Source organism: Aphis gossypii, chromosome 2 (genome assembly GCF_020184175.1).
Source record: "Aphis gossypii isolate Hap1 chromosome 2, ASM2018417v2, whole genome shotgun sequence".
Lineage (NCBI taxonomy): Eukaryota > Metazoa > Arthropoda > Insecta > Hemiptera > Aphididae > Aphis > Aphis gossypii.
The window spans coordinates 3771526-3781985 of NC_065531.1; the positions used below are offsets into that span (position 1 = coordinate 3771526).

The 10460-nt window shown below is 26.7% G+C and overlaps 1 protein-coding gene across 1 annotated transcript; it reads left to right on the forward strand.

The window, feature by feature from the left end:
- Positions 1-1566: 1566 nt before the first annotated feature.
- LOC114126696 (uncharacterized) lies at positions 1567-8371 on the forward strand. The gene is made up of 4 exons (XM_027990697.2): positions 1567-1801; positions 5217-5285; positions 5945-6049; positions 6143-8371. Exons 1-4 carry the CDS (start codon positions 1775-1777, stop codon positions 8369-8371), a joined length of 2430 nt encoding a protein of 809 aa, XP_027846498.2. The 5' UTR covers positions 1567-1774.
- The last annotated feature ends 2089 nt before the right edge of the window (positions 8372-10460 follow it).

The following is a 10460-nucleotide window of genomic DNA, read 5'->3' on the forward strand; positions in this document are numbered from 1 at the left end:
TACGAATTACGATTATGTACTATCTATGTTTTTGGCTCTCAGCTTATTGCGATCACATTATAGACCATTTTTTAAAAATATTTTTCTTTTAAATTTTAATTAAATAACACAATTGTTTATGTTGGTAATAAATCTAGTTTATTATTTATATTTGCATAATTTGTAAAAAATATTACCTAAATCAAGATATAGGTAATTTAAAAGTCATAACACTCGTTAAGTCATAACTATATGGATGATTATTTTTTATATTATACCTAGGTACCTACATTATTATTAATAATTATGTAATAGTATTTTAGATATATTTAAATATTTATAAGAAGAAGTACCTATCAAATAGATAGGAAAGTGGTGGTTTTAAAGAGGGGGCTAGAGGGGCCTCGCCCTTCCATGGCCCATAAGATGTGATATTTTAAAATACCATTGTACTATATAATACAAGTGTTTTTATAAAAATATGCACTACCTAATGTAGGTAAAAAAATATTGCTCCCCCCACTGCTATCAATAAAAGGTAAGTATTAAATTAGAAGTAAATATATATAAATAGTTTTGAGTTTCTTACAGTATATAGAAATTATTATCTTTGTAAAGATTTGTATACTGTAATATACTCATATGCAATATTGGCCATAATTTTCAACCGTAAACTTTTAGGCAGTAGGGAGTTGAATAAAATATTTCATAAGCCAATGGGATTTTCAATATGAACATTGAGCACTCTACGTTAAAATATTTCATTAAAATACCAATAAATATGCATAGGCAGACACAGGTATTTTTCATCTCAAATACAATATTTACAATAAAATGCATAATTATTGCATGTAGTGGCTATAGTCAGGGCCGGATTTAGGATTTGTAGGCCCCTAGGCTCAATTTTAATCTAAGCCCTACCAGAGGATTTTTAGAAAATAGTAAGGGCATAATACTATATAGTACCTGTATATGCCTTAAAAATAACAATATTTTTCATTTTTCAAAATCAATTTTTTTTTTTTTTAGTTGTGTGATGTGGGTGAGGGCCCTGTGTGGTACGGGTCCATAGACTGCAGCCTATATATTCTGCGCTTAAATCCGGCCCTGGCTATAGTTATAGTCCTACGATGGCTTATGCCCTATGATGCTATTATTATTTTATTAGTATTATTGAATAATTACCTATTCAAACAATCGTTTTTCGAAGTTTGTGGTGCTCCCGGTGGATATTATTTAAACTACAAAATTGGCGTCGAAAAAAAAAGCCACTTTTTTCTCCTGACCACGGCGATAGATACTACTTTTATAGCATCAATAATATAGTATCTATAGCCGTGCTCCTGACCAATCCGAGAGTTACCACCTTCTCTTCTCCCAATCACGGTTGGAACCATGAACAAATAAAAAGAAAGAATATTTTATATTTTTATGGAACAATTTGTATAGTGCTCGTGATCCGCAAACAAAATAAAATATGTTTAATAAACGTTTTCGATTGGCCACGATTTATGTGTTTACTACTTTACTGTTTACTCCATGATTATTCTACCTGTTATCTCGGGACCGATCTGTAGGATCTGTCTGTTATTTACTTTATCACGTGGAGCTCAGTAAGTTGGCAGTCGAATATAAATCAATAACGCATTACGCAATAATTTTATTTCGTGACTTCATGCACTATCACAATTTACAAAATTTCAAATTTTTTTAACGTTTTATCATTATAAAATCTTGTTATGGTGAAGAATAATTAGAATACCGGATCTGTTTAATTGTAATTAACGTTGTCGAAATGTTAACAAGAGCGTCAAGAGCAAAGGTAAGAAAATACTCTTATAATTTATTTTCTTAATATTAATACTGACATAGTCGGTGTAACAAATTGCTGGGCCCCGCGCAAAATAGTTACCGCGACCCCATCTTTTTTTTTAAATATTCTTTATTCTAGAAGACGAAAAATTGTTTTAATTATGACACAGTAAGTAAAAATAATATTGTTTTGAAAAAAATACATACAAATCATCCAAAAATTCAACAATAATATAAAAGCGTTAATGTAATTCTACTCACTTTCCACACATCACTTTATTCATTCTGATATTCCTGTGTAATGCGTAATATGTAAAATAACATAAACGAATGGAGGTGAAATACATTAAATTCTGATGAGGTAAACTAAAATATCACTCCACTAAATGAAATAACGCGCAACAGGCTTAACAAGTTTAATACAAGTTTTTTTTAATGTTTAAGACTTATGGTGAATACCTATATTCTTTACTTTTTAGTTTAAATAAATAAAATACCTGTATCTATAGAATAATACGGCAACCGGACAATTTCCCCCACAATTGTTTTTGGTGTAATAGAATATTTTCCTCCCAAAAAATGTTTGGATATAGACATTTCCCTCCGTTTTTTTTTTTAAATTCATACTTAATAATACAATATTATTTATTATTTAATAAGAAATAAGTTTTAAGTTTTTGTTATTAATATTACTGTAACTTGTGATATGGAGCATTAATGCATTATTATTTATTCTAACAAATAACTAGGTAATAATAATAATGTATCATTACCATGTATAATGTATTATTATTGTTACTATAATTATAGATATTTTGAACATTGTTATTTCAGGGAAAACATAAGTAGTACCTACTATCTTTACTAAAAATAGCCGTAGCGAAAAAGCAAATACTTAGTTGAAAATTGAAATCACTAGATCAGGGGTGGCCAAACTTTTTTTAGTCACGATCTACTAAAATACTCACATTTGAGGATCGACTTCCATTGAAATTTTTTTATTATTCAATAACTACTATAGTTATTAAGAAACATATTATAAGGCGCGTAGTCCTGAAAATAAATTTTAACATGATCGACTAAAATTGTCCGCGGTCGATCACGATCGACTATTAGGCCGCTCCTGCACTAAGTAAAAACTAGGTGCACTAGGTGAATATTTCCATGGTCGCATATATGAATTGAAATAATGCATTAAAATCTAAGTAAATAATATAACAGTATACCCCAAAAGATATGTAGGTACTTAAAATATTTTTCGACAATTGTTGCCACTCAACGGACGTTAATTAAAATTAAATTATATTAAAATGCTAAGATATTTAAATTATAATTATAAATTATCAATCTAATAATCTTTTCCAGTACAGTAGAACTTCGATTATCCGTCCCTCCGATTAACCGTCTTTCTCGGTTAACCGACGGGCCATACTTTCACGGACTATACTTGCGCGTAGCAATAAAATCCAAGTATGTAGGTATGTACTTAATTGTAAATAATAAATAATTTTAATAAATTAAAAAAAAATAACAATAATGTACCAATATAAGTAATAGTACCTAATTATACTAATATGCATATCATAATTATTAAAAAAATAATAAATAATATGTATGTATGTTTAAAAAAATGTTTGTTGCTCGCTTAACCGTCTTTTCGATTATCTGTCAAAACTGTGGTCCCGAGACCGACGGTTAATCAAAGTTTTACTGTAGTTGTATTAATACAAAATATTATATTAAATATAAACTAAATACATTAAATCATAATATTAATATTAAAAGAGAAAAGTATTTATTATTAATAGTTTATTATCCGTGTCAGCAAATTCTCGTGTTTTGTAGCACGCAGGCCAGAAGGTAGAAGTCAGAAGAGTGTGACGTGAACGAAAATTTCCCATATTGTATGTTTGTAAGACGGAGACGACACTAGTGGAATATAGCCAATAATTGTTTACTTTATACATATGTTTATTTAATATTTACCTGTTGTACCGAAATATCGTTCATAATGATTTTAGTTATTTTGTACTTAATTCCAAAGATATTTACTGTTGAAATTTGAAACTTTTTATCATTACATTTACATAGGTATTATTTATTTTACACAATAGCATTCTCAAAATATTTAGATAAATTTTTTACATCGGTTTATATTTACTATTATATAAATAAATAGCAACTAGTAGTAATACTAGTATCGGAGTATAAAATAATATTAAAATTATAACTGTTATAAATTATAATTAGGTCTTGGAAGTTGTAGAAGATGCATATTATTCTATGTACTTTCAATCACGCTAGGATCTGATTATGACAATAAACAAGTATCAAGTTTTAGTTTATTTTGTTTATGATACTAATAAGGAGGGCTGGGATTTTAATGCCTTTAAAAATATACAAAAATTACTCAAAAAATTAAAAATTGCACTATATCAACACATTTAAATTTATTAATTATAGCTAAAAATTCGGAAAAAATTTAAAATGATACTATAGTATACTTAGGTAGTGTATTTTTTGTAATAATATAATATTATATGTTGTTACTTGTTTAGTGGAATGTTAGATGGTTATAGATAATTTGAGTAGAAAGACTTAGCTATGTTAAAAATGTTATCGATAATAATAACTAGTGCTTTATAATTTATGTTACAATGGTTATGTGTATGTCTTAAAGCATATTGGTAAATCTAAAATAACTTGGAGGTTACAAAGAGATCTATAAAAACCTATAAAATGGCACTCGCTGACCTATTATCAAACTTTTAAGTGAGAACATTATCTGTGTTCTCTCATTAGTTTTTTACGATTTTTTAATTTTTTAATGAGTTATGAATATGAAAAATATTTGAAAATGCACATAACTCTCTTAAAAATTAAAACATTTTAAAAGACCAACGAGAAAACATAGATAATGTTCTCACCTAAAAGTTTGATAATAGGCCAGTTTACTCTAATATCAAACCTAAAAGCACACTATTTTAAAACTGGTATGAACGAAAATTTACCAAGTCATACTTGTGTAGGTAGACGGAGACAACACATACGAGGATAACGTCCTCTTAAATTTTGTATTTTTTGTAGTTTACTAGGTATTTGAATAAATGTTTTAATATACACTGTAAATCACAACATAATCATTCCTGCGTTGATGAATATATCGACTAGAACGTAACAGAATAAAGTAATTTGGTATGTTACGGATGATTTAAAGATGATGCTAATTACAATTTTTATCATATATTTACCTTGTATTAATGTATTATATTAATTTATTATTTAAAAAAATACAATATAATAATAGTTTAGTTTGTTTTGAATTTTTTTTATGTAACACACTAACACCAGTTTCTAAAATTGTATATTAATATATTATATTGTTTATTAATTTATACATTTAAATTTTTGTTATACATATGAAGATTAAGAAGACCGACTTCAGTAAATTTATAGATGATTTAGATTACGTTATCCAGGATACAGAAATCGTAGTAAGTATAATACCATTAGTTTAATACGTTTAAACGGAGCCATGTAAAAAAATGTTAATTTTTGATTGATTTTTTATTTTTTGTAGTAGATATTTAATTAAAAAATCCATTTTCTGATGTACGGTGTTCGAATAATCATAGTTTGAGAGAACCCTATACTGCCGCGGTATATTTTGTCTCTGACTTAACATGCTCATAACACAAAAAATGTATTTACCGAATCCTTTATACTCGTATATGTATAGTTTATTTGAGTTAAAATTAGAGTAAATTTAGAAATAATTGAATTTATATGTGAGAATTAGGCCTGAGCAGTTTTTTCCATATAAATATATTAAAAAGGAGTTATTTGATTTTAATAAATTGTTTAATTATAATTGTAATAATTGGTTACTTTCTTTTATTTAGTTACCTATATTAGATTTTTTTTTAACTATTTTAATTCATGAAAACTAAAAAAAAACCGCTCGAGTTCAGTTAGGTTACGAATTTCTAAATTCTACGTAGGTTTGTATATTTCTTGAAGTATTGATTAGTGAAAAATAAACTGTAAGAATTGGTTTTTTATTTTCTAAATTTTACACGTGTATAAGAAAGAGACAACACATGCGAACTCTGAATGATATTAATTTTTAATTAACGTACTTGACATTTTTTAGGCGCCATCTAAAAAAATTGAAAAAAAAAGCGACAAGAGTATCAAAAATAAAAACGATGGCGACTTTATTGGAATAACAAAATCAGTTAGCAGCCAGGATAATTTGGTATATACCGTACGTTGTTTTCCACTTCTTATTTTTAATAATAATAGTTAATAATAGTTATGAATCAGTTTTTTTTTTTTATTATGTTAATAGTTACATCAATTGCAACATACCGATAAATCACCAGTTTCGAAACGTAAGTTTTTATCGAGAATCACAGAAATGGAAAAAAAATTACCTATTTTGTCAACTGACGATGAAATTGAACTTACACCAAAAAAAAAAAAATTGATTCAGTTGACATCGCCTCGGGTTTTAAGGTCTCATAATAAAGTGGAAGTCAATAATAATAATAGTTCCATTAGTTGTAAGAAAAAACTCAAATTAGATCTTTCTAATAACGTGATTGATAATTTGGAAGATAATAGAAATAGCTCTAGTTTTAATTACAATAAGAGTAGCGATAAGATATTTGAAGAATTTCAAGAATTAGAAAAAGAACAAATGGAACTATGCAGACTTCCGCCTCGCAGGAAAAGCGTTAATCTTAATGACGATATTTCAAAAAAATGCAAATATTTTATTAAGAAATTTGAAAAATGCCAATCAACGGCTACAGTAGATACTGATTATATTCCGCACGAAAATAATATCGATAATTATATCGAACACATGAAAAAAAAATGTAAACCAGTATTATATAAACCAAAACGGACGAGCTTTTATAAAAAATTAGTTAAAACACCAGAACATTTTGAAGTTTTTAATCTTAAAGAAGGATATATCAACATTACTGCTGATGAGGGTATGGTGAATTTATATGACGCTTTAAAATCATTCGAGAAAAAACACCAATACACCATCAAATTTGTAAAATCCAATTTGGGCGATGCACTTAAACGTTACACCGCTAATCGTGATGTATGTTGGGATGTGGTTCATTTAGAATCAAATACCGAAGAAGATTTGTTGAAATATAGATTATGTTATGGTGCTATTCCGGATAAATATATTTTGGAATTGGAAATTATCGTTTGCCGTCTTTTACTGAGTAAATTACATGACGAGAACAAAACATCAATCGACAATGTAAAACAATTAGTAAACAGGGATTACGATTTACTAGAAGGTGAATTAGAATTACTGGTTTTCAATTATTGGCAAAAATCTACGCGTGATATGTTCGAGTATAAAGAAGATGTAAATCGTAAAAAGACAAAGATGGTATTTTATTATATGTATAAACAATTAGAAACCAATATTTTACTCAACGATTTTGGTAAAAATGAAAATCGAAAGCTCGAGTTTATAAATATATTGAAATTGTATAAATCATATGCTGCTTTTGAAAACCAAAAAATATTGACTGCGGCGAGTTTGGCTTATGTAAAAAATTCGGCAAGTAAATTAGTTCCGTTTTTAGGTGAACAATACGAATTGTGGTCAGTTTTTTTTATGAAATTAAAAATGCACAGCACGGCATTTGAGTTCACTATAAAAGCTTTGTTAGAAGATCGAGACAATACATTTCAATATCTTTTTACGCGGGTATCGGAAATCGATCAATTTAATATCTCTGAATTTGGAAAGAGCTTATGGTATTATGGTTTAGAGCAGAAGGTGAACCCTCTTGTTAAAGTTGAAGATACCGTTATTACCAAAACCGATGTTGTGAATTGTTTAGACTACTATTTCTCAAAACCAAAACATGTGCCTCGAGCCCTGTGTGTAAAACTTGATAATTACTACTTTCTGTACATACATCTTTTTATAACATTTATTATAAATAATAACCTATACAAATATCAAAAAAAATTGACAGTTGATAATTGCAAACAATTTTTCATATTAAACTACCGAAGGTATCACAATTTTTATTGGGAAAATTTCATTCCTACTTTTGAAACTAAACGCATGGTAAACGCAATGAAAACTCTGCTCAACAATCAGCTGAATGCCCGTCTCGATGGCGATATCCCGTGGAAAATGACGATGGATTCAGAATTAGTATATATGTTTTTCGAAATGGTCCATTTACATTTAAACTATACACTGGTGCCTGCGATTCTGCGTGAAGGTCCTGCTCTCACGGACATGGAGTGGGCAAGTATTTTTATATCGGATATTGATAAAATGGAAATGTTTTATCTTAACAAGTTGCCATGGGACGAAAAACCATGGATGTTGGGCGGTGCGTCTGATGATTTAGATTATGATCCGGAAACTGAAGATTTTGCTGATGGTCCATTAAAACAATTGTGTAGTGATAAGTTTTTGTCTGGTGATGTAACCGACGACGAAGCATGTGAAGATGCACTTACCTTAATAATTAATGAGATTGTAATGGAAAAAAAAATTAAACGTTTGTTAGCCAATAGTTAACAGTTAAGCCATCATCATATAATATTTCCAAAAGAAAAAATGCGGTCGTATTGAAAAAGTTAGTTATCTTTGTTAACCAACTCAAAATAAAATATAACTGTCACGGAGAATAAAAAAATATGAAGTATCAACTATTTTTATTTTTAATAAGCTATATTAAAAATTTTACTATTTAATTACTTATTTGTGATGTGTTTAATATTATTAATTTTTTTTTGTAAATATTACATCTGTTTTTGTTTTATAATTTAAATTTAATACAGTGAAGTTTAAAAAAAATTTGAACCATTATAATACCATGTGTGGTAATTGAATAGAAGTATAAACTCATCAACACCCAAAAAACTAATACAATTTTTATCATTTTATATTTATTATTTACTCAATATACACTATATAATTAAAAAAACTTACTCATTTTTAGATTACCACTTTCTTTATTGTATGTTTGTTTTAGACTTAATGTAAAATAATAGATATCAAAAATATTTACTATTAATTTAACTTATTGTGTATTTTTCATTTTTTATTTGATTGGTGTTTTAAATGTATACATTTTGTAAAAATATAAGATAAATTACTGTTCTAAGTAAGCATAATCAGAAAAAAACCTAACAAATTTGTTTTTTGGAGAATTTTAGCATTATAAAATTACAAATATAAATGAATACATTATGTTTTGGAGTATTAACTTTTCTATGATAAATTCTGTAATTTATTTTTTATTGATTGGATTTTTGATTTGGATTAGTATATTTTGAATAATTTGTATTTTTGTGTAATAATATATTATAAATATACTCGTGTATTGTATTCAATTTTATTACATAATTTGTTGTATTTACGTATTGTATAACTTATCATAATCATATATTTACTTTTATAAGTTAAGGATATTTAGGTTAAGAAAAATCAAAACTTATTTATAGATAATTAAACAATATTGACATATTCTTGTAAAAACTTTTAAAATGCAAGAGCTTATATGAAAAAAAAAATGTTATAAATTAAAATAATGTTGGTTGAAAAATGGTCATTGAGTCAGGTATCTTTCTATAGTACACTCTTATTTCTTTTTTTCATTTCTTGGATATTACAATTTTTATAATTTCTTATAGCTTCTAAAAGTATTATTAGTATATTATACTAATTAATGTTAATTATATTTATCATTTATCAATCTTTAATCATTTAAATTAAAAATTTATTTGAATTGTATTACCAAAATCTATTACTTTTAGTACTCATAATAAACATCATGTTATCATATCATAAATGATACAGTAATAATAGTTTGCATGCAGTTAAATAATTATAACTATATTTATACAAAGAACATTAATAATTAACACTTATTAGAAATTAGAAATAATCAATACCTAGTTATATAATGTGGTAAACTGGTCAACTAAGTATTTTTATAAGTACAATTCAGACATAGTAAAACTATATTCAAACAAATTTAGTCTTTCTAGCTTTCAGGTTTCAAACATCTTTAATTAATTTGCTTTTTTCCATCCCTGAAATCCTATATTTTTCTATACTGAGTAATGAGTACCTATAGCATAATGTTTGAAATTAATTCTGGCCACATGAATTTCTTAAATAATTTTTTATGATTTTTAATTTTGAAAAGGCTCTTTCAGTAGTGACACTTACTGGTAGTATTATAAATAATATACAAATTGCTAAAATGTTGGACTAATTTGTTGCAATATCGTTGTTTAGCTAGTATGAAAGTTGACATTTAATTATACTATTTAAATTTTTGTTTTTTTATTAATTCTTTATATATGATAAAATTAAAAATAAATTAAACATAATGTTACAACAAAAGCAAGATTTTTTTATTAGGTATTCAAATTTGGAAAATTTGTAAATTATTTTGTATTTATAACTTCATTCTAATTTTAGTTTAAGTACCTGAAATTTATAAATAGAAATAATAAAATGTATCATGTATGCAATGTGGCTAATTATTAACTGGCCCACTTGGCTATTATATATTATATTTGGGTCTTGGAGTATGCACCATACTAAATTATAACAGTGAAAAATGTGTTTAAACATTGATCAATGCCATGCCAGT

Excerpts from the sequence above, each read along its gene's own strand:
- LOC114126696 (XM_027990697.2), top strand. The coding sequence starts at position 1,775 with ATGTTAACAAGAGCGTCAAGAGCAAAG. Across the intron at positions 5,286-5,944 it reads TCCAGGATACAGAAATCGTA|GCGCCATCTAAAAAAATTGA; the intron begins GTAAGTATAATA and ends GACATTTTTTAG. Across the intron at positions 6,050-6,142 it reads TTAGCAGCCAGGATAATTTG|TTACATCAATTGCAACATAC; the intron begins GTATATACCGTA and ends TTATGTTAATAG.